The sequence below is a fragment of the Protobothrops mucrosquamatus genome, unplaced genomic scaffold (assembly GCF_001527695.2).
Source record: "Protobothrops mucrosquamatus isolate PMUCROS unplaced genomic scaffold, P.Mucros_1.0 scaffold3113, whole genome shotgun sequence".
Lineage (NCBI taxonomy): Eukaryota > Metazoa > Chordata > Lepidosauria > Squamata > Viperidae > Protobothrops > Protobothrops mucrosquamatus.
The window spans coordinates 28,845-52,007 of NW_015389117.1; the positions used below are offsets into that span (position 1 = coordinate 28,845).

The 23,163-nt window shown below is 44.7% G+C and overlaps 1 protein-coding gene across 1 annotated transcript in view; it reads left to right on the forward strand.

The window, feature by feature from the left end:
• SYNPO2L (synaptopodin 2 like) overlaps nucleotides 1–23,163 on the forward strand; it is a 38,822-nt gene that overhangs the window by 2,588 nt on the left and 13,071 nt on the right. The window contains exons 2-3 of the mRNA XM_029286211.1: nucleotides 11,797–11,948; nucleotides 18,473–19,116. Of these exons, the coding sequence (XP_029142044.1) occupies nucleotides 11,797–11,948; nucleotides 18,473–19,116 (796 nt within the window). The remainder of the gene's footprint in view (nucleotides 1–11,796; nucleotides 11,949–18,472; nucleotides 19,117–23,163) is intronic.

The window sequence follows — 23,163 nt, forward strand, 5'->3', positions numbered from 1 at the left end:
ATGTCTTTGTCTTCCTAAGCTTCTAGCTGGGGGTCTCCAACCTTCCTGGATTATTTACATCTGCATTTCTACAGAGCTGGTTTCTGCTTGGGGGAGGGAGACTTGGGGCTATTAAAAAAAACTGGGCATGCTTTTCTGCTTCTTTAAGATCCTTTGAGGAAATATATTTTTCTGCCCTTTTAATATTTCCTTTCTCTGGTGGGGGCTGACTTCCCACAGGGGTCAGGATTGAGGACTGGGAGCTATGAAGGTGTAGTTCACCTGTAGAAGTTGTGAAGGCAACGTAGTAGTAGTAGTAGTAGTAGTAGTAGTAGTAGTAGTAGTAATAATAATAATAATAATAATAATAATAATAATAATAATAATAATAATAATAATAATAATAATAATAATAATAATAAAGTTGGAAGGGACCTTGGAGGTCATCTGGTCCAACCCCCTGCTCAGGCAGGAACCCTACACCATTTCAGACAAATGGCTGTCCAGTCTCTTCTAAAAACTTCCAGAATTAGATCATTCACCGCTTCTGGAGGCAGGTTGTTCCATTGGTGAATTGTTCAACTGTCAGGAAGTTTCTCCTTAGTTCTAAGTTGCTTCTCTCCTTGATCAGTTTCCATCCGTTGCTTCTCGTCCTGCCTTCAGGCACTTTGGAGAACAGCTTGACTCCCTCTTCTTTGGGGCAGCCCCTGAGATATTGGAACACTGCTATCATGTCCCCCCTCGTCCTTCTCTTCGTTAAACTAGACATACCCAATTCCAGCAACCGTTCCTTTTATGTTTTAGCCTCCAGTCCCCTAATCATCTTTGTTGCTCTTCTCTGTACTCTTTCTAGAGTCTCAGCATCTTTTTTACATCGTGGTGGCCAAAACTGGATGCAGTATTCCAAGTGTGGCCTTACCAAGGCATTGTAAAGTGGTATTAATGCTTCACGTGATCTTGATTCTATCCCTCTGTTAATGCAGCCCAGCACTGTGTTGGCCTTTTTGGCAGCTGCAGCACACTACTGGCTCATATTTAGGTGATTGTCCACTAGGACTCCGAGATCCCTCTCACAGTTACTACTATTGAAAGTCTACTTGAGGAAGCCATTTGTTGCAACCATCCACCAGTCCAGTAGTCAGGCTCTTTGAGGCAGGTCTGCAGGACCAAGGTAAGACTGTGGTCCAGGCAGAAAAGAATCCCGTGCAAAAAGATCTGCCAGGCAATTAGGGTCCAGGGGATAAAAGGATTACTTTGCACACCCTAACGATGGAATGGCTGCTCTCAAGCAAGCTATACCGGAAGCTGCTGCTCTCTTATCTTCTCCGCTGCAAAGGCAATCGAGTTGCCCTTTAGTTCCCTTAATGTTTTTCTCTTGAAACTGAACACTTTAGCACTCACTGGCCACCTGATGTTGCTGCCGTTGCTATCGCTTGCTTAGCTGTTTTTTCTCCTCCTTCTTCTTCTCCTTCTCTTCTCCCTCCTCCTCCTCCTTTTTCGCTCAAGGGACTGATTCTGGCCCAGGCTGCTGGCTTGATTTATTTAGATACAAGGTTTCCATAGAGCAGGGGTGTCAAATTGCCGGCCCATGGGCCGGACGCATCATCTGGAAGCCGCACCCACCCCATTGCCGGCAATGGCAAAACCGTCCCGATACGTTGCGCGACGTCACATGACGTCACGAGTTTGACATGTCTGCCATAGAGTATTTCAGCCTCTCTTTCCATCCAAGAAGCCTTCCATGATACATAAGAGGTCATGGACAGGAGAATGTTTCACATTACCTGGGCCTTGGGTTTCGCACAGCATGCTGATCCTAACAAAGTTTTGTCCGATCTGCCCATTTTTCTGAGTTTTGCATGACACACGGGATTAATCAAACAGCCAGGCTTTGCACAACAAATTAAACTGAAATATAGTTGACTAATTTGTGGCTTAGTGTTATGTGAAAATAGCCTGGCTTTTTTGGTAGTCATAATTTACATCTTAATAATAATAATAATAATAATAATAATAATAATAATAATAATAATAATAATAATAATAATAATAATAATAATAATAATAATAAAGATGGAAGGGACCTTGGAGGTCCTCTAGTCCAACCCCCTGCTCAGGCAGGAAACCCTATACCATTTCAGACAAATGGCTGTCCAGTCTCTTCTTAAAAACTTCCAGTGTTGGAGCATTCACCGCTTCTGGAGGCAGGTGGTTCCATTGGTTAATTGTTCTAACTGTCAGGAAGTTTCTCCTTAATTCTAGGTTGCTTCTGTCCTTGATTAGTTTCCATCCGTTGCTTCTTGTCCTGCCTTCAGGCGCTTCGGAGAATAGCTTGACTCCCTCTTCTTTGTGGCAGCCCCTGAGATACTGGAAGACTGCTATCATGTCCCCCCTCGTCCTTCTCTTCATTAAACTAGACATACCCAATTCCAGCAACCGTTCCTTATATGTTTTAGCCTCCAATCCCCTAATCATCTTTGTTGCTCTTCTCTGTAGACTCTTTCTAGAGTCTCAACATCTTTTTACATCGTGGTGATCAAAACTTGATGCAGTATTCCAAGTGTGGCCTTACCAAGGCATTGTAAAGTGGTATTAACACTTCACGTGATCTTGATCCTATCCCTCTGTTAATGTAGCCCAGCACCGTGTTGGCTTTTTTTTTGCAGCTGCAGCACACTGCTGGCTCATATTTAAGTGATTGTCCACTAGGACTCCTGTACATTTGTTTTTTCTTGCCTAAATGTAGAACCTTACTTTTTTCACCATTGAATTTCATTTTGTTAGATAGTGCCCAGTGTTCAAGTCTGTCCAGGTCCTCCTGTATCTTAAGCCTGTCTTCTGGAGTGTTGGCTATTCCTGCCAGGTTGGTGTCATCCGCAAATTTGCCTAAGTAAATAAATAGTTTTGCATTTATTGTATTTTTGAAACTTAAGTCAGATGATAGATTTTAAATACTAATTTCTGTTGATGGTATTTTAATTTGGAATCTTACACTGAGCAGGGCATAGATTTCCTGACCCAAATGACTTTTCCATTAAGAGGGATGGAATGCCATGATATCTGTCAATTATATTATTGTCCATTAATGGTTATTATACATAATTGTCACTGTGTGCATAATTTCTTTTGCTTAAATTTATTTTCTTCTGCCTTCTTTGAGTTTTTCTTTGCTCTGGCTGATGGCAGTTTTTATAGTGTACAGCCACCATGTTCTTTGACATTGTGGTTTCCTTTTACTCCTAACTCTTCTCAACATAATTGCTTTCTCCAATGAATTCCCCCACCTGACATGGCCTAAGTAAGTGAGCTGTCATGTCTATATATTTTTCAATTTAGTTTTACTTTACATATCTGCTAACATGAGCTCTAATCCAGAAAAGGTTAAACCACAATGTAATAATAGTCATGTTACAGAAGACTCTTTTTGTTATTTGTGAGATGGGATGCTTCCAGTCTCAGTTTTTCTCAGAGCCTTGTATCTAAATCAGGCCATTTCATTGAGGAAGTTATGAGTATCCAAATAAGACACTTTGCATTCATAATTCTGGTGGGTTTTTCACAGTTGATTCCATGCCTTCCACAGATAATAAAAGGTCAAGAAGGAATAGTTCTGGAGTGTGTATGGGTTCCAGGAGGGATGTCAAAAAGTCAAGAAGATGTTCACAACCATGTGATTCAGGACATCTAAAGGGGGGGGACTTTACCTATGCAGTTGCAGCTGCCATCTTGGCAGTTTTGACTTCCCTCCCCCTCCATGGAGGCTCCCTCTGAATGTACCCCTTCTATCTGCTTGACTGCCTCATCAGGCTTTACATGGCATGTCAAGAGCTCTGCTCCAGAAGTGGGGGGAGTGGGAAGATTGTGGTGAGGAAAGAACTCCCATTTTGTCTATAGGCTCTGTCCATTCCAAAATATTGCAAACCAAACTCTGACAAATTTGGCTCAAGGTGTCCTAAAGGGGATGCTGGTGGGCTGCTTGTCACTCTGGGGCTGCTCTTTTTTTAATCTTTTTAAAAAAAACCTCAGATAGCCTATAACAGTGATGGCGAACCTTTTAGAGACCAAGTGCCCAAACTGCAACCCCAAACCCACTTATTTATCGCCGGGTGCCAGGTGGGACGTGGCCCACTGGGTGGGCATGGCTGTGGTGGTCATGGCAGACTGGGTGGGTGTGGCCAAAGTGGGCGTGGTCACCTCGATGTTGCTCGTGGAGAGGGACGCCTGTGGGCAGGGTTGGGGGAGATCCAGGGGGTCTCTGGCAGGTGGGGTGATGGGCAGGAGGCTCATCCTGTGGAGTGAGGCGAGGTGAGGCAGGGCGGGGATACCACGGGGCAAGGTGCCACGGGGCAAGGTGAGGCAGGGCCCGGGGCAAGGTGAGGCAGGGCCCGGGGCAGCTGCCACGGGGCAAGGTGAGGCAGGGCCCGGGGCAGCTGCTGCCTGACACCATCAGACCCCGCACACGGAGGCCAGCGAGCGCATGGGGGCCGACGGTGTCTGTCAGCAGCCACACACTGCCAGCTCCTTGACCAGCGCACTCTGGGGCTCCACAGCCCACCGCCAGCAGTTCAGAGAAGCCACCTCTGAGCTGGACAGCTGGCCAACAGCTGAGGAGGCGATGCAGTGGGTTATGCCCAGGAAAAGGAGAGCATGCAAGCCCAGGAGGGATGGGACGGGGGGGGAGGGAAACCAGCCATGCTGGGATGCTGGTTGAAGAGGGCGGCTGGTTGAAGAGGGACGGTTGCCATCTCCGGGGCATGGCATGGGTGCTCACAAAGAGGGCTCTGAGTGCCGCCTCTGGCACACGTGCCATAGGTTCGCCACCACTGGCCTATAAGAATAATCAAGATTTTTGGGAACCCGAGTCTATTGTGGAAGAGTGTTGGAAGAAAAATCCAGTCCGGTTCCAAGCCGGGAGGAAGATGCTGGAAATAAAATGGAGGCAGGCTGCTGGAAAAAAGATCTCTGTTTATCTGAGAGCCAGAAACTAAAGTTACAGCAGCATGTTTCTGGGGTGGCTGACAAATATAGAGTTGAGAGTAGATGGGTTTTTATACATTATTTGGGGCTTTGTGAATGGGATGCCTGTTTATTGTGAAATGTACTTTGACCTGGGCTTGAGTGTGCCCTTTTAGTATTCTAATTATTGTTGCCTGACTCTCTTTCTGCTTGGGAGGTCATGCCCTGTCCTTGGAGCTGGGTGGGGAATGTAGATTTAGGGCTCTTTGTTTTTCTAATCCCATCAGCTCCAGCCTTCTGTGGGAGCTGAAGGTGTTTTGGTTATGAATGGGGTGGCCTGGCTTTCTTAATGGGTACAAAATATACCCATTTCTAAAGACTTCAGACTTCTGCTTGAGGTGTTTTTCCTATAGCAAGAAGACTTGGGGTTGCTTTCTGCCTTTAAGAACACGTTTCTTATTGTGAATATTTTATTATATTTTTTATATTTTTTATTATATTTTATTATATTGATATTATTATTATTTTGAGTAGTAATTTTGTTTATTTGTTTATTATTGTGTTTAATTTTAAATTATCTAAATTTATTTTAAAAGGGAGTTAAAGTGTGTTATAGATTTGGTTACATAATTAGTTGGATAATGTTATTTAGATTATGATTAATATATTTGTAACCCTGTGAACAGCTCTGGGAAGTGGGGGGTGGGGGTGGGGAAGGGGGTTTATTTTGTAAATGTCATAAAACTTTTAATAATAATAAAAAAGAACATGTTTCTCCTCTTCTCCTTTAGGGGAAGTATAATAATAATAATAATAATAATAATAATAATAATAATAATAATAATAATAATAATAATAATAATAATAATAATAATAAATAATAATAAAAGTTGGAAGGGACCTTGGAGGTCATCTAGTCCAACTCCCTGCTCAGGCAGGAAACCCTATACCATTTCAGACAAATGGCCATCCAGTCTCTTCTTAAAAACTTCCAGTGTTGGAGCATTCACCGCTTCTGGAGGCAGGTTGTTCCACTGGTTAATTGTTCTAACTGTCAGGAAGTTTCTCCTTAGTTCTAGGTTGCTTCTCTCCTTGATGAGTTTCCATCCGTTGCTTCTCATCCTGCCTTCAGGCGCCTTGGAGAATAGCTTGACTCCCTCTTCTTTGGGGCAGCCCCTGAGATATTAGAACACTGCTATCATGTCCCCCCTCGTCCTTCTCTTCATTAAACTAGACATACCCAATTCCAGCAACGGTTCCTTATATGTTTTAGCCTCCAGTCCCCTAATCATTTTTGTTGCTCTTCTCTGTACTCTTTCTAGAGTCTCAACATCTTTTTTACATTGTGGTGACCAAAACTGGATGCAGTATTCCAAGTGTGGCCTTACCAAGGCATTGTAAAGTGGTATTAATACTTCATGTGATCTTGATTCTATCCCTCTCTTAATGCAGCCTAGCACTGTGTTGGCTTTTTTGGCAGCTGCATTACATGGCTGGCTCATATTGAAGAGATTGTCCACTAGGACTCCGAGGTCCCTCTCACAGTTATTACTATTCTGCTTCTTTTAATATCCCCCCAAATATTTCATTATCGGGGGGGGGGCTTCCCACAACAGCATGGCAAATGATTAATGATACCTACTGTGACGATATAAAAGCAACAGGAAATTGTCATATTTCAGACAGATACATAAATAAAGCAGACAGAAACATACAAATAAGACTCAGGGGAGGAATCTTCTGCTAGATTTATATCAAAATGAGCTCCAAAAATATTCTTTTCTTGACATTCATATCAAGAAAGTTTATGTTCTGGGCTCCATTTATTTGGGGGCAGTCAGGCTGTCGTTCCCAAGGAACTCCCTTGCCTGGGCATGCACACGCTATCTGGCTCTGGGGCATTTGGGTCTTAATCAGTCCCATTCCTGGCATAGCCGTAGACACTCTTGCCCCTCCTTCACCATTTCATGCTTTTGAGGCCTGGATGCTCTTCCCAGAAAATTAGGAAAGAAAGGAACAAAAAGGCGGAAAGGCATGCAGTTGGATAAGGCCAGGAGGAGAGCTGCTTGCTCTGCTGTTTGATCTATGATTTCATGTTCTCATTCCACATTTTTTTTAAATGTTAAAGGTAGGGGAAGGGCAATGACTGCAAAAGCCCAGGGCGATGGCACTTGTGCTAATGGATGCAGCAGTTGGAATGGGCCATGGCTATTTTAAGACTGCAGCAGGAGATGGACCCCAGAGGCTGATCAAAGTCCAACAAATTCCTAGCCAGGTCATAGCTCCCAAAACAGATGCTTCCACTTTCTTCTCCTCTCCATTTTAAACTGATAAGAACAGAGACTACATTTTTTTTTGCTGTAGAGACAGTCAGCACTGTGCCAGATGTGAAGCTAAACTCCTGTTAAGAAGCCAATTGCCTTCCACTTAATTAATAATAGCTGTGTGGGTGGTGATTTTTAATAGGGGCTAGTAATCTACACTGTTGGTCCTGCAATCCAACATACAATTAGTCCAGGTTGTTATCAGTTAAAGAAAGTCCAATGCTTTAATGGCTCTCTGCATCTTTAATTATCACTTTTAGCTTGATTGATTAATTGGCTTTCCAGTCCGACTGTATCAATTGTGGTTTCTTCATTAGGATGCCTAATCATAGAACACAGAGTAAAAGGTTTGGAAGCGACTCTGGAAGTCTGCTACTCCAACTGCCTATTTGAACAGGAGAATTCTGGATTAAAAAGTTCTTTAAAATCTTCAGTGATAGAGCACTCACAAACTTCTGAAGGCAAGCTGTTCCACTGATTAATTCTTCTGTCAGGAAATTTCTCCTTAATTCTAAGTTGGATCTCTCTTTGTTAAGTTTCCATCCATTACTTCTTGTCTTGCCCTCAGGTGCTTTGGAGAATAGATTGCCCCTCTTCTTTATGACAGCCTCTCAAACATTGGAAGACTGCTATCATGTCACCCCTAGTCTTTCTCTTCATTAGACTAGCTAGCGTACCAAGTTCCTGCAACTGTTCATCATATGTTTCAGCCTCTAGCTCCCTAAATCATCTTTGTTGCTCTTCTCTGCACTCTTTCCAGAGCCTCAGCATCTTTTTCCTATTGGTGGTCACCAGAACCGGATGCAGTAGTGGCCTCACTATATAAAATAGCAATAGCACTTAGACTTATATACTGTTTCACAGTGCTTTACAACCCTCTCTAAGCGGTTTACAGAGTCAGCTTATTGCCCCCAATAATTTGGGTCCTCATTTTACCGACCTTGGAAGGGTGGAAGGCTGAGTCAACCTTGGTGCTATCACTTCATGAGAACTTGAAATTATCCTTCTATTGATGCAGCCTGTGGCTGCATTGCCTTTTTTTGTCAACTGTGACACACTGCTGGGTCATACCTATGGTGGTCTACTAGGACACCTAGATCATTGCACTGATGATGTTACCTCGTTTGGGTAATGAAACATCTGCAAGAAAACAACCAAGCTCAGAGAGCACCAAGGACTCTTCATTTTAACTCTGAGCTGTAAATATTCTCCTATATCCCTTTCGCTGTTACTGCTATTGAACCAGATACCACCCATTCTGTCCCTGTGCATTTGGTTTTTCTTGCCTAAGTGCGAAACCTTACTTTTCTCACCACTAAATTGCATTTTGTTGGGTAGGGCCCAGAATTCAAGTCTGTCAAGGTCCTTCTGAATCTTGAATCTATCTTCTAAAGCAGACATGTCAAACTCGCGACGTCACGTGACGTCGCGTGACGTATTGGAGCTTTTTCCCCATTGCTGGCAATGGGGTGGGCGCAGTTTCCTTGTGATGCATCTGGCCCGCGGGCTGGCAGTTTAGAACCCTTGTTCTAAAGCATTGGATATTCTCTCCAGGTTGGTGTTGCCTGCAAATTTGATGAGTTCAACATTTGTAATTTGTGCTTTTAACTTTACTTCGGCTGAAAGCTTTTCTAAAGCCTTTTGTTAACAGCATAACTTAGAATTTGTTGCCAGGGCTTCTCTTAGTGCTTGCCATTTTGGAAGTATAGTTTTGGGGATCTCCCAACATTAGCCTGATAATGTCTGGGAAATCCAGATTACCGCTAGATCAGTGATGGCGAACCTTTTAGAGACCGAGTGCCCAAATACTACCCCGCCCCCACCCTGCCTGTCACCTTGTGCCCCGCCTGCCCGCAGGGCCACCCGCCTCCACGTCCCACCACAACAGATCGCCCAGGCGGCTCAGCAGCGCCATGGGGGCCACATCCTCCATCTGCGCCCTGCAGCATCATCTGCGCATGACAGAGCGTGAGGGCGGAGTCTTGTCCCTGCTACCCGGCTTCCATGTCCTTGGCTGTGCTGCTCTGCGCGGCCACACCCAGGGCTGACTCTCCTCCGGGGGGGCTGCTGGTGAGAAGAGGGCCATGGGGGGAGGCAGGGCTGAGGCGAAGGCACGCGTGCCCACAGAGAGGGCTCTGAGTGCCGCCTCTGGCACGCGTGCTATAGGTTCGCCACCACTGCACTAGATGATGGCAAAGCTTTAGATATTTCCCTAACCTTATGCTGCCAGGTACAATAAAGGTATGCTGTCCAACTATTTTGCTAGATTACCCTGTCTCAGAGGATCAGACCATCAGAGTTCAGTTCAGTCTACCTGGCCCTGTTCTTTCCAGAATTCCAGGCTAGAAATTAGGAAACGGTGAGTTTTAATCCTGCTTTAGGCATAAAAGTTAGTCAGATGATCTTGGACCAGCCACTATCTCTCAGCCCAAGTCAATTTGTTGTGTGCAAAATAGGAAATATTCACCACTTTTGAGTTATTTATAAAATAAATAATTAAAGTGGAATTAAAAAAAAATAATCCAAAAAAAACGTTGGGACCCTATGCCATGGCAGATTCTGGGGGATTGATTCAACAAAGCCTAAAACATCCGCTGATTCTGTATAAAGTCAAAACCAACAAAGTGCGAAATGGTACTATTTAGAAAGCAAGTATTTTGCTTTTAGTTTGGCTGTTTAAACAGTGATGTCCATCTGGTACAGCTTCTTTCGGTTTTTATCCTCTGGCTGGTGTTGGTTTTGAGGGCGTCTTTGTCATTTTGGTGACCTTGTTTCCTTTTAGCTCTGACCATTCTGAGCAGAACTTCCTCTTCCAGTGAGTTTGTTTGTGTGACATGGCCGAAATAAGTAAGGTGGAATTTTGTGATTTTTGCCTTTCAGCAATAGGTCTGGTTTTATACGTTCCAGTAGTTCCTTGCTTGTCATCTCTGCATCCAAGGAATGTGCAGGTGCCTCCTCCAACACCACGCCTCAAATGAATGGATTTTCCTTCTGCCATTTAAAAAACACTTCAGGGCAAAAGCAAAGACATATCAAATGAGAATGGCTCAAACTCCCATGAGTTGACATCAAGTGCTCGGCCCTCCCCACGGTAGACTATGGTCTCTGGGTTGGCCAATAAAGCAGATCTTGCCTAATGTCAGATCTGCCTCCATTCAAATCCCAAGAAAGAAAGAAAAAACCAACTCCGTGGATTTAGAGAAGAGGTACTTTTACTAAGAATGAACTGATAGCAGGAAAAGCAAGTCAAGATCTGAGTAAAATCTGTATGAAAGTTATACATTGAAAGTCACCCCAAATCCCCCCTTTCTCATGGGAATACTTCACACCAGCTCAGTTCCCCACCCCAAATGCCAACCCCAAACCCCCCATTTCTATGGCAGCCGAGGGCAAGCAAGCTGGAAATCTGGCTGACACCTGATCTGTAGGACTGACAAACCCTCAATGAGACAAACGTATCAGCAAGAGTTGTCTTACTATTGTGTATGCCCACATGCCAGGGTACCTCTGACCTCTGTCCATATTTCTCTGTTGGCTGTCATCGTCTCTCCTGTGAAGCTTTTCTGAAGGCAATGACCAGTAACATCTTTGCCTATTTAGCTTCTATTTGTGGTTTTTTTTTTTACCTGAGTAAAATGGTAACGGTAACTTTTGCATGTTATGTTTTAAAATATTTTGATAGTTAAAATAGCTTACCACCAGCAACAGGTTTTAGGACATTGTGTTACTGGCAATACCTAGACCAGGGGTAGGCAACCTTGGCTCTTTTATGACTCGTGGACTTCAACTCCCAGAATTCCTGAGCCAGCATGGCTCAGCTTGGAAACCTCTCTCTTTCCCCTCAGCATGGCTGGCTCAGGAATTCTGGGAGTTGAAGTCCACGAGTCATAAAAGAGCCATGGTTGCCTACCCCTGATCTGGAGGGTCTCAGCCTAGGCCAGGGGTAGGCAACCTTGGCTCTTTTATGACTCGTGGACTTCAACTCCCAGAATTCCTCAGCCAGCATGGCTCAGCTTGGAAACCTCTCCCTTTCCCCTCAGCATGGCTGGCTCAGGAATTCTGGGAGTTGAAGTCCACGAGTCATAAAAGAGCCAAGGTTGCCTACCCTTGATCCTAGCTAGACATTATACAACATTCGTTCGTTCGTTCGTTCATTTTATTTATTTATTTAATTTATTCATTCATTCATTCATTCATTCATTCATTCATTCATTTTCTTGCTCAGACTGAGTTTCCCAAAATCAAAGTGAGAAAGAAGTGCATTATAATGGCCGAGTAAGAGTGTGGTGAAAATGATCATGAGAGTGGCCGTGATGCTATGATGGAAACGCCCCCCATTTTAAATGGGAGACATAAAAATGGGCAGAACTTGCACCACAGCATCACAGGCACTATCTTGATTTTATTTTTATCGTAGCCTGTGGATATGCCTAACTGGGCCTCTGGCCAAGATTCTCTCACTCCCTGTTGAAAGGTTGAGTAAGTGATGGGGGCGCTTGTGGACTGCTGATCCCTACTTCACTTTCCTTTTTTATAGATTCGCAAGAGAAGTAAAGCGTGTCGTGGGGGCCTAAGGGAAAATGATGAACTTGTATCCATTAACGGAAAACCGTGTGCTGGCCTCTCCCATGCCATCACCATGCAGATCATCGACTCTTCCAGTAGCACCCTCAGCATCGTTGTTAAAAGGTAAGGGAAGCACCGGTGGGACTGAGTGAAAGATGGATTGCTCAAACCATTTGGATAAATGGAGTATTTTTAACTGGAACAGCACCATTAAATGTTTTTCGTAAAGTTCTGATGGAATCATACCTGATTTCACAAATGTCACCAATTATCTCTCTCTTCCACTCAGGCGAAACCATCCATAGTACAAAGCAGTGCCTGGGTTCTGTTCTGATATTTATTATACACAGTGGTGGGATTCAGCCGATTCACACCGGTTCAGGAGAACTGGTAGCTAAATTTACCTGAATTCGGAGAACCGGCTGGCTTCTGGAAGTCCAGTCTAGGCCTCGAAGGCCTCCCAGGCCTAGAACGGCCCACCAGAAGTGCATGGATACCATTTTTGGAAGTCCGTTTTAGGCATCGGAGGCCTGGAGGAGGCCTCCCAGGTCTAGAACGGCCCACCGGAAGTGCATGGATACCACTTCTGGAAGTCCGTTCTAGGCATCGGAGGCCTGGAGGAGGCCTCTCAGGCCTAGAACAGCCCACCGGAAGTGCATGATGTCACTTCCAGAAGTCCGTTCTAGGCCTCGGAGGCCCAGGCCTGCATCACATAAAAGAACTGGTTGTTTGAGCTTAAATGGACTCCAGAAGATGGTAGAGGACAGGAAGGCCTGGAGGAACGTTGTCCATGGGGTCGCGATGGGTCGGACACGACTTCACAACTAACAACAACAACAACTGATTATACATATTTTGTTGAAACATTCATACCAGAATGAGATCTATGAGACTCTGATGCATTCAAGCATTCAGGTCTAGGACGTTTAGGCACCGACTCTTGGCCACACCCACTTTGCCCCAGCCAGCCACCTCAGCTGATTTACAGCCAATTTTCCTCCTCCGATGGCCTTCCCTCGGCCATTCTCCACAGCCTTTGGGCCCCCTGGCTCTTTGTCCCTGCCCAGTAGCCCTGATACCGTTTGACCCAGGCCTTTGGCTGCACAGGACAAATAGCACCCAGCCGATCAGGAGTACTGGGGGGCTGACCGAGGGAGCTATGACAGGGCAGCATGCAATACGATCGGTGGCAGGCTGGAGGAGAAAGAGAAAGAGGTGCAGTGGCGCGCGGCTGCTGGGGCGAATGGTAATAATGTGAGGCTGGTGGCACTGCGGGGGGAAGGGAAATAGTGCGAGGCTGCAAGCATTGGGGGAAAGGTGATGGCATGTGGCTGCTGCTGTTGGGGGAAGGGAGATGGTGCAAGGCTGCAGGCATTGGGAGGGAAAGGTGACGGTGCGAGGTTGCAGGTGTTGGCAGGGGAAGGAAGACCGCTTGAGGCTGCAGGCGTCAGCGGGGGGAAGGGAGATGGCATGAGGCTGCTGGTGTGGGGGGGAGCTGAATGGTGATGGCACTTGGCTGCTGGAGTCAGGGGCTGAACGGTGACAGCGTGAGGCTGGTGGCACTGCATGGGGGGAAGGGAGACAGTATGAAGCTGCTGGCGTTGGCAAGGGGGAAAATGACGCCACAAGGCTCCAGGCATTGGGGGGAAGGAAGGTGACAGCACAAGGCTGCTGGCATTGGGGGGAAAGGTGATGGCATGTGGCTGCTAGCATTGGGGGGGGGAAAGGGTGATGGTGTGGGGGGCAGCCGAACTTCCCATTTGGCGTCAGGCTGGCAGGATCAGGTGCAGCTTCTCATTTTGACCACCACCCCGCTGTTGCCTCTGCGCCTGGACTCCTGCCTGATGCCGAATGGGCAGTTCAGCTGCCCCCCACCTAGCATCATCACCCTTCCCCCCTGCAGCACCACCACCCTCACACTGTCACCTTTCCCCCCAATACCAACAGCTGCACGCCATCACCTTTCCCCAGTGGTGGGATTCATCCAGTTCGCACCACTTCGGCAGAACCGGTAGCTAATTTTTTGTTGCCCAGGACCAGAATGAACTTCTGCAAGTAGCATCCATACAGAGAACCAGTTGTTCACAAATTTGAATCCCACCACTGCCTTTCCCCCAATTCCAGCAGCCACGCGCCATCATCTTTCCTCCCCATAGCACCACCAGCCTTGTGCCATCTCCCTTCCCCCCACACCAGCAGCTGCATGCTGTCACCTTCCCCCTGCCAATGCCAGCAGCCTCCCATTGTCTCCGTTCCCCCCTACAGTGCCACCAGCGTTGCGTAGTCACTGTTCATCCCCCCCAATTCCAGCAGCCATGCACCACCATACCTCTTGATCTCTCCCCCAGCCTGCCACGGATCGTATTGCATGCTTCCCCCACACAACCCCCTTGATCACCCCCACATGCCATTGCTGCCTCCCCAATTGGTTGGCGGCTATTTGTCCTGTGCAGCCAAAGGCCCGGGTCAAACAGTGTCAAGGTGAATAGGCAGGAACAAAGGGCAAGAGGTGGAGGGCAGGGACCCATTGACTTTGGAGAATGGCGGAGGGAGACCCAGCAGAGGAGGAAAGATGGCTGTAAATCAGCTGAAGTAGATGGCTGGGGGCGAAGGCGGCATGGCCAAGGGTCAATGCCTAAGCTTCCCATTCTGCGTGGCCCACTGGATGGGCATGGCTGCGGTGGTCACGGCAGACTGGGGGGCATGGCCACCTCAATATTGCTTGTGGGGGATTAGTATGTCCCTGTCAGTGTTCTGTCTCAGCAAATCGTTAAAAATCTTTGCGATGAAGATATATTGGATAATCTAATACATATCATGAACATTACTTTTAAAAATATTTGATAAAGCCCTTGCTAAAAGCTCTTGTGGAAAGTTAGCAATCATAGGAAAAGGAGCCTTGCAGGTGACGCAGCTGGTCAAGTGATTAAGTAAGAAACAAATAGGGATTGAGAAGAGGTGTGGCGTCATTCAAGCCGGCAGCTGCCAACGTAAAATTGGTACAGCTGGTGAGTCTCGGAGGTTCCTAGCAGCAAAGCCGAGAAGAGCGATTCTATTTCAAACAAATTCTGCTCTAGCCACACATTCTTTGTCTGTCTCTTTCTCTCCCCCTCCCCTCTCCCCAATATCCATGGAAGATCCATGGCAACATTACAAATGTCTGTAAATCATGGTATGGCGTGTTGCCAATTCTGCAATATAAGCTATGCTGGAAGGAGATACTTACTTCCACAACTGAGCCCAACATTTCTCTGGTTAAGTGAGACATTTGTTAAGTGAATTTTGCTCCATTTTCTGACCTTTCTTGCCACCACTGTCAAGTAAAACATTGAAGTTGATAAGTTAGTAACCCAATCGTTAAGGGCATCTGGTTTCCCCATTGACTTTACTCGTCAGAATGTCGCAAAAGAGGATCACGTGACCCCGGGACACGGCAACGGTCATAAATACGAACCAATGGCCAAGCGTCTGAATTTTGATCACACAATCATGGGGATGCTGCAAAGGTCATAAGTCCCATTTTTCAGTGCCATTGTAACTTTTGAACAGTCACTAAATGAACGGTTGTAAGTCGAGGACAACTTGTACAATATTGCATGGAGGCTATGAAAAGCAACAGAGAAGCTTCCCTGAATATAAAATGATAGAATTTGAAGGCCATCTTGGCCCGTGGGTTTTGAGTACAGCACCGGTTCAGGATAGGGATCTAAATGAAAGAATTCCAGACAGACGGCTACAGAGTTCCCTCTTGAAGTAGAAGAGTTTATCCAAGCAAAGCAAAAACCCATTGTCTTTCTGAGTAATTGAACTCTTATCAGCAGGAACATTTTCCTATCTATCACTTGGAATCTGCCTTTCCGCAATCCAAACCTCACAAAACAATGGTTGGAAACTGACCAAAGAGAAGCAATCTGGAATTAAGGAGAAACTTCCTAACTGTGAGGACAATTAGCCAGTGAAACAGCTTGCCTCTGGAAGTCATGGGTGCTCCATCACTGGAGGTTTTTAAGAAGAGACTGATCGATCACTTGAATGAGATGGTATAGGTTCCCCTGCTTGAGCAGAGGGCTGGACTAGATAGAATAGCAGAGAAGGACCAGGGGTGACATGATAGCAGTGTTCCAATATTTGAGGGGTTGTCATGGAGAGGAGGGAGACAATCTATTTTCCATAACACCTGAATGCCAGACAAGGAAAATTGGATGGAAACTGATCAAGGAGAGATTCAACCTAGATATAAGGAGAAATTTTCTGACAGTGAGAACAATCAACCAATGGAACAGCTTGCCTTCAGAAGTTGTGGGTGCTTCATCATTGGTCTCTGGCTTGAGCAGGAAGTTGGACTAGACTCTGTTATTCTGAATACCACTTAGGAATTCTTCCATGTTTATTTCTATATTTCTATATATTCTATATTTCAGATCCATTGGATGACATTGAGAAAATTTTGTGGCGGTAAACATTATTTTTGTCATCATTATCAACACAAAATATACTTAGAAATTGATCCCAAACTGGATTCAGTTGAATTTGGCAAAATTCTACTTCAATTGCTACTTAAGCCATCTTTCTGCTTGCCTCATTAGTTTAGATCTATAGAAAGGAATTGAATAGGCCAGTGATGGCAAAACTTTTAGAGACCGAGTGCCCAAACTGCAACCCAAAACCCACTTATGTATCGTCAGGTGCCGAGTGGGCGTGGCCCATTGGGTGGGTGTGGTCCATTGGGTGAGTGTGGCCAATTGGGTGGGCGTGGTCCATTGGGTGGGCGTGGCTGCGGTGGTAACAGCAGACTGGGTGGGACTAAAAAGTTCGATCAATCAATTCCAACTGTGTGAGATCTTTTTTTTTCCCACGAGAAGTTGAAATTGATTGATTGATTGAACCTTTTTTTTTTTTTGCACACGAAAGCAGAGGCCTAAAGCGAAAATGTTTTATAAAACCCAACTGAAGGCCTAGGACTGGGGCAATGGCACACGTGCCCACAGAGAGGGCTCTGTGTGCCACCTGTGGCATGCGTGCCATAGGTTCACCACCATAGGAATAGGCTTTTCTCAGAGGGAGAAAGCAATTGAATGTAAGGAAGAAGCTTGGAACACCAGATGTACAGCTATCATGTTTTTATTGCACCAGAATTCCTGGTGAGGCATTGCATAATAAACTGTCAAAGTCGTAGAGATTCTTGTTTTAATAGGACACTTATGCCCTTGAAAGCAACATGAACAAGGAAATGGTAACATACCTTTCTGTTCCTACATTCCCACACTGCTTATGGTTTTATATATTACATTAATGTTCCTGAAGCAATCTACAAAATATAGAGGCTCTGCTAAGTGGCAAACCCACAGAGGAACAGTTGAATTTATATTTGGCTATTCGTTGAGTTTGTAGCCTTTTTCAGATTTACTTTGCAGGTGAAAGTCCTCACCTGCTTTCTATGGATGGGCATCTTTTCTCAGGTCAAGGGACACATTTTTAGAGTTGTATACAAGATATCACATTCCAAGAAGTAGATGGGGGAGGATAAAGGTTGGTGGGAGAAATCAAAGTAAGTATATCTGTATTCATTTATTGTTAGATATCTTTAGTTTTAGTATATCTGACATAATAGATAGTGTGTCGCACCCACACAGTTGCTTTGCTGTGTTCTCCTCTCATGCTGAAGTCAGCAAGAAACAATTTTGTCTCACATCTTGCTAGCCCAACACGATGCACCCAGAACATAGTTCAACTGTATTGCTGACCCAAATAACTTTAATACACAGCATTCTGAGATCACTGATTGGTAGTGCCTCATCTGAAATGCCAATTCAGTCCAACATTTGGCACCTATGAATCTATGGATTGATGAGTTGATTCTTGGACCTCACAATTGGTAGGCAGAAGCAACAAGTTAGAGATATTGTAAGGACCTGCCTCAACTAGATCCCCTAAGAAAGCAGAACTCTTGAAACAGGCATCTTTTCAAAAGGAACTCTTATTGAGAGTTAGCGATGGCAAGAGAGCAAAGCAAGGTCTGAAGGTTTGGCGCGCATAAGAGTACATCAAAAGACAATTCAAAATTTCTCCCCCCAATGTCCAACAATTCCGGTTGAAATCCAGCCAATCCACAGGTGCCAGAGTGTTATGAGAGCCTGGAGATTTAGTGCCCTTCTCAAGGTCTCTCTTGGTTTTGTTTCCCAATGGGTCTAATACAACATGATTTATTGCAGCGGAGACAGAACTGAACTTAACCGACAGAATGACAGCTATTTATACTTGCCGCCTCTAGGCGGCGACCAATCAAATCATAAGCCGTTTTCCCGCTCAAACTTAAACTTAACTTTCCCTCCAAAACAGTTGGAGACACATTTAAATCAAAACACATTAACCCTTAATATCAATACATAACACAAGTAATTAATCAAGATGGACAGCAGAGGGCCCAGGGATTCATAGAAAAGGACCTCAAAGTGAGGGCAGCTGGAGAACCCAATCTAACCAACTCTGGAAAGTATCAAAGGTGGAATGTCAAAAAAAGGGAATCCTTACACTTTCATCCCAGTGGCCAGTGGGATGAAAAGATACAAAAAAAAGTAATGGATCAGAAGTGGATCTTGTAACCTACATAACTGACTAAAATTCTCTTCCTTTTCTGGTCTCTCCAGGGCAACAACCGGAGATCTGTCTGAGGCAAGATTACCGTGCTCCCTTTCTCCTAAGCAAGCTGCCTCACTTGTTTCTCCACTAAACCGAGCCTCCCAGGGACACACTTCTGAAACAGGAGGCCCCCAAAGCGCCTCAGAAGCTGAGCAACCCCACCACCAGCGCTTGGAGAACGTGACCTCCCCCCCAGACAGTGAAGCGTACTACGCTGAGACAGACAGCGATGCTGACAACATCACCCATGAAAAGCATCGGCGAGCTCGCAAGAAGACTCCCCGTTCCCCACCTGGGGGCTCAAACAACAAAGTGGGTGAGCCACAGGATGAAGTCTCTGAGCAGAGCGGCTATGACAGCACGCCTGAAGTGGTGGCCCCAGGTGGAGAAGGAGAAGGCCTTGGTGGAGTGGCTAAGAGGGAGATTGTAATTCACACAGAGAAGATCACCGACGCACCTGTCTCAGAGAGTGAAATTTTGCTTCATCCATTCTTATCTGAAGAGACAGAGGCAGCCCCTGAAGCCATGCTCCTTCCGCGTGCAACGAGGACAATTCGAGCAGAGCGGCACTTGATCCCCATGATAGGTCCTGTGGAGCACCCGGTCGATGAAGATCTGACTACCAGCTATGTGGAGAAAGCGAAGCAAGCCAGTAGGTCTTCTGCAGTGCTGTTTTTCCCCTAATAATGCTTTTTGTAAAAATTTCATTTTAGTTTGTATAGAGCAGCAGTTCTCAACCTATGGGTCGCGACCCCATTTGGGGTCGATCGACCATTTCATGGGGGTCGCCAAGCAAGGCTGTCCGCCATTTTTTTCCCCTTTTCCGGCGGGTGCCTTACCTCCCTTGAGCTGGGCCAGCTGGTGGTCGGCCTGCTCCGTCTCTGCCGCTTGCCAGCTACACCTCGGCCGGCGCAGGGGGCGGAACCACGCATGCGCGGTGCTCCTGGGCAGGGAAAGTCCTCGACTTATGACCGATTGGGTAGTCCTCGACTTACGACCGGTTTAGTCCTTGACTTACGACCGGTTTAGTCCTCAACTTACGACCGGTTTAGTCCTCGACTTACGACCGGTTGGGGGTCGCGGCATTAAAAAGGTTGAGAACCACTGGTATAGAGTTTCCGTTTCATGAACCATGCGTGTCTACCTATGGTTCAGGAAATGGAAACTCTACACTAGCTAAAATGAAATGTCTACCTATGGTTCAGCATAGAGTGTTGATTGCACTATTGTGGCCACCTTGACTTTTTTAGCATAGTCTAGACCAGGCGTAGGCAACCTTGGCTCTTTTATGACTCGTGAACTTCAGCACCCAGAATTCCTGAGCCAGCCATGCTGGCTCAGGAATTCTGGGAGTTGAAGTCCACGAGTCATAAAAGAGCCAAGGTTGCCTACCTCTGGTCTAGACTCTAAAACATAGAATAATAGGATTATAAGGTACCTTGGAAATCTTCTAGTTCAACTCCCTGTTCAAGCAGGACTCCTATACCATTCCAGACAAACAGCTGTCCAGTCTCTCTTGACCCAAATACAGCATTTTAAGTAGATCATGAATATCTAATTATAATGTGCCTTCTCTTCATGTGTAAGTCGTGAATTTCCATGTTAGCCTGCTGTTTAATTTGTGTACTATTTCCAATCATAAAAAACAGGTGGAAGACAGAGAATAAAATTAAGGAGGAGTAGGGAAATGCAGATATTTTAAAATAATTCTAACGATATTTCAAAAATGTGAATTTGTTGGAAGCAATGTTTCAAGAAGCAGTGATAAATGTATCAGTGTATCAGAACAAAGGCTGGATTCAGATGACTAGGATTATATTCTTTTTGCTTAATTGCACTAAATAGAATAGAATAGAGCTGGAAGGGACTTGGAGATTGCTTTTCTCTTTGGTCAGTTTCCAACCATTGTTTCTTGTCCTGCCCTCTGGTGATTTGGAGAATAGTTTGACCCCCTCTCTTTTTGGCAGCCCCTCAAATACTGGAACACTGCTATCATGTCTCCCCTATTTCTTCTTTTCTTTAGACCAGCCAAACCCAAGTCCTGCAGCCGTTCTTCATATGTTTTAGTCTCCAGGCCTTTGATCATTTTAGTTGCTCTTCTCTGAACTTTGTCCAAAGTCTCAACATCTTTTTTGTGATATGGTGACCAAAATTGGTTGCAGTATTCCAGGTGTGGTCTTACTAGGGTTTTATAAAGCGGTACTAATACTTCACGTGATCTTGATTCTATGCCTCTGTTTATACAACCCAGGATTGTATTAGCTTTTTTGGCTGCTGCTGCACACTGCTGGCTCATAGTCAAGTGATCGTCCACTAGGACTCCAAGGTCCCTCTCACAGTTACTGTTTTTGAGCCAGGTCTCGCCTGATCTGTACTTATATCTTTGATTTTTCCTGCCTAAATGTAAAACTTTGCTTTTCTCCACATTAAAGCTCATTTTGTTGGATAGGGCCTTGTTCAAGTTTGTCAAGATCTTTTTGAATCCTGAGCTTGTCTTCTGAGGTGTTGGCTATTCCTGCCAGTTTAGTGTCATCTGCAAATTTGATGAGTTCACCTTCTATTCCCTCATCTAAGTCATTGATGAAGATATTGAAGAATATTGGGCCTAAGATGGAGCCTTGTGGTACCCCGCTACTTACTTCTCTCCATGTGGATGTAATACCATTGGGGACTACTTGTTGAGTACGATTTGTCAGCCAGCTACAAATCCATCTGGTGGTGATGTTGTCTATTCCACCTTTTTTCTAACTTACCAAGCAGTAGATTGTGGTCTACTTTGTTGAATGCCTTACTGAAATCTAAGTATACTATGTCCATAGCGTTTTGCTGGTCTACTAATTTGGTCACTTTATCAAAGAATGAAATAAGATTGGTTTGGCATGATCTGGCATGCTGGCTACCAGTTAGTGGACACTGAAAGATTTGCTACCTTTGTTTTACTAAAAATAGTAAAGGTTGTCTAAAATAGCTTAATATGGTTATTTATTTATGTTCTAATCTATTTTTTTTAAAAAGTCAATTTACAGGAAATGAGGATAATGTCTGAACCAAAAGGATTTTGGTGAGGTAGCATTATATGGTTATTACAGATGACATTAAGGTTTTTTTAAGTACTGTATTTCCCAACAATAGAAAAATATAGAAGGAATTCCTGCATGTTATTGATGAGACATTTCTGTAGGACCACTATTCACCTTGGATTCAAAGTCTGCACTTAAAAATTGGCAATATGATGGACAGAATACCTCAATGCAAGCTCCATTCTTTTGAATGTGTGTGTGACATTAGGTTTGTTGTTGTTGGTTGCGAAGTCGTGTCCAACCCATCACGACCCCATGGACAACGTTCCTCCAGGCCTTCCTGTCCTCTACCATCTTCTAGAGTCCATTTAAGCTCACGCCTACTGCATCCAGCCATCTCATTCTCTGTCGTCCCCTTCTTCTATTGCCCTCCATCTTTCCCAGCATCAGGCTCTTCTCCAGTGAGTCCTTCCTTCTCATTAGGTGGCCAAAGTACTTGAGTTTCAACTTCAGGATCTGGCCTTCTAAAGAGCAGTCAGGGTTGATCTCCTCTAGTACTGACCGGTTTGATCGCCTTGCAGTCCAGGGGACTCGCAGGAGTCTTCTCCAGCATCATAGTTCAAAGGCCTCAATTCTTTGGCGCTCAGCCTTTCTTATGGTGCAACTTTCACAGCCATACATTGCAACTGGGAAAACCATGGCCTAGGCCCCCAAAATTATTTCGCAAATTGTTTTTCAGTCTTTGCAAATGTATGCTTGTGATTTAGCAGACTTATCTTGGAAGCCATTTTATATTGGTATCAATAACACATCCTCAAAAATTTAAATGTGGTATCCAAACTGGTCCTACTCAAACTGCACCTATTTCTAGGTTAAAACTGAATATACAGACCCTTTGGTAATTCAATCTTTTTTTAATTTTTATGTTTCTTTTTCTCTACCTTGTGTGCCTTTTTGCGCAGAGCTGGTAATAATAATTTTGCCTTGCTCATTATATTATTATGAAGATCAGCCTAGAATTTTTTGTTTTACACCTAAGTTGTGAGTTGGCTGTCATCTGCTTATCTATTCAAATTTTAATTTATATAATAAGTTCTAGATGCTTGTTTTTCAGAAAAAAAAACATTTTTGAAGCAGGTGATAGAATAGTTATGTTAAAATCAACTTGCAGCTTTTGATTGCCCTATGGTCCTGAATACGGTACTTCTTCTGTATCCTTAAAAATGCCACATATGATATATATTGCTTTTCTGAGGTACATCTCACTGTACTGACTCCACTTATGAAAATAAGCTATGATGCAGAGCACGGCTCACCCCTCTAGGACAATCAGATGGAAAAGAACAGCTGAGCATGCCTTGCCCAGCATTCATGTCATGGCTGCACATTATTCAAAAGAGATAAATAGACTCCCTTGAAAGTAACTGAAACTCCTACCAAGCTATGAGGAAATTAAATCACCCGGGTCTAATTTTAACTCATTTTCATTTCTTTTTAATCACTTTTAAACTATGAAGTACAATTTCAGCTTGCTTTAATAATTTGGCATTTCCCATCAACTTGGGAGTCGTGTACAGTATGCATTATCTTTGCTAAGATGGACTACCTCTCTTCAAAGTATCCACGTTGACATTTGTCCGGCCTTTACTTGGAAACCTTCAATCAGGAAAGGACACTCT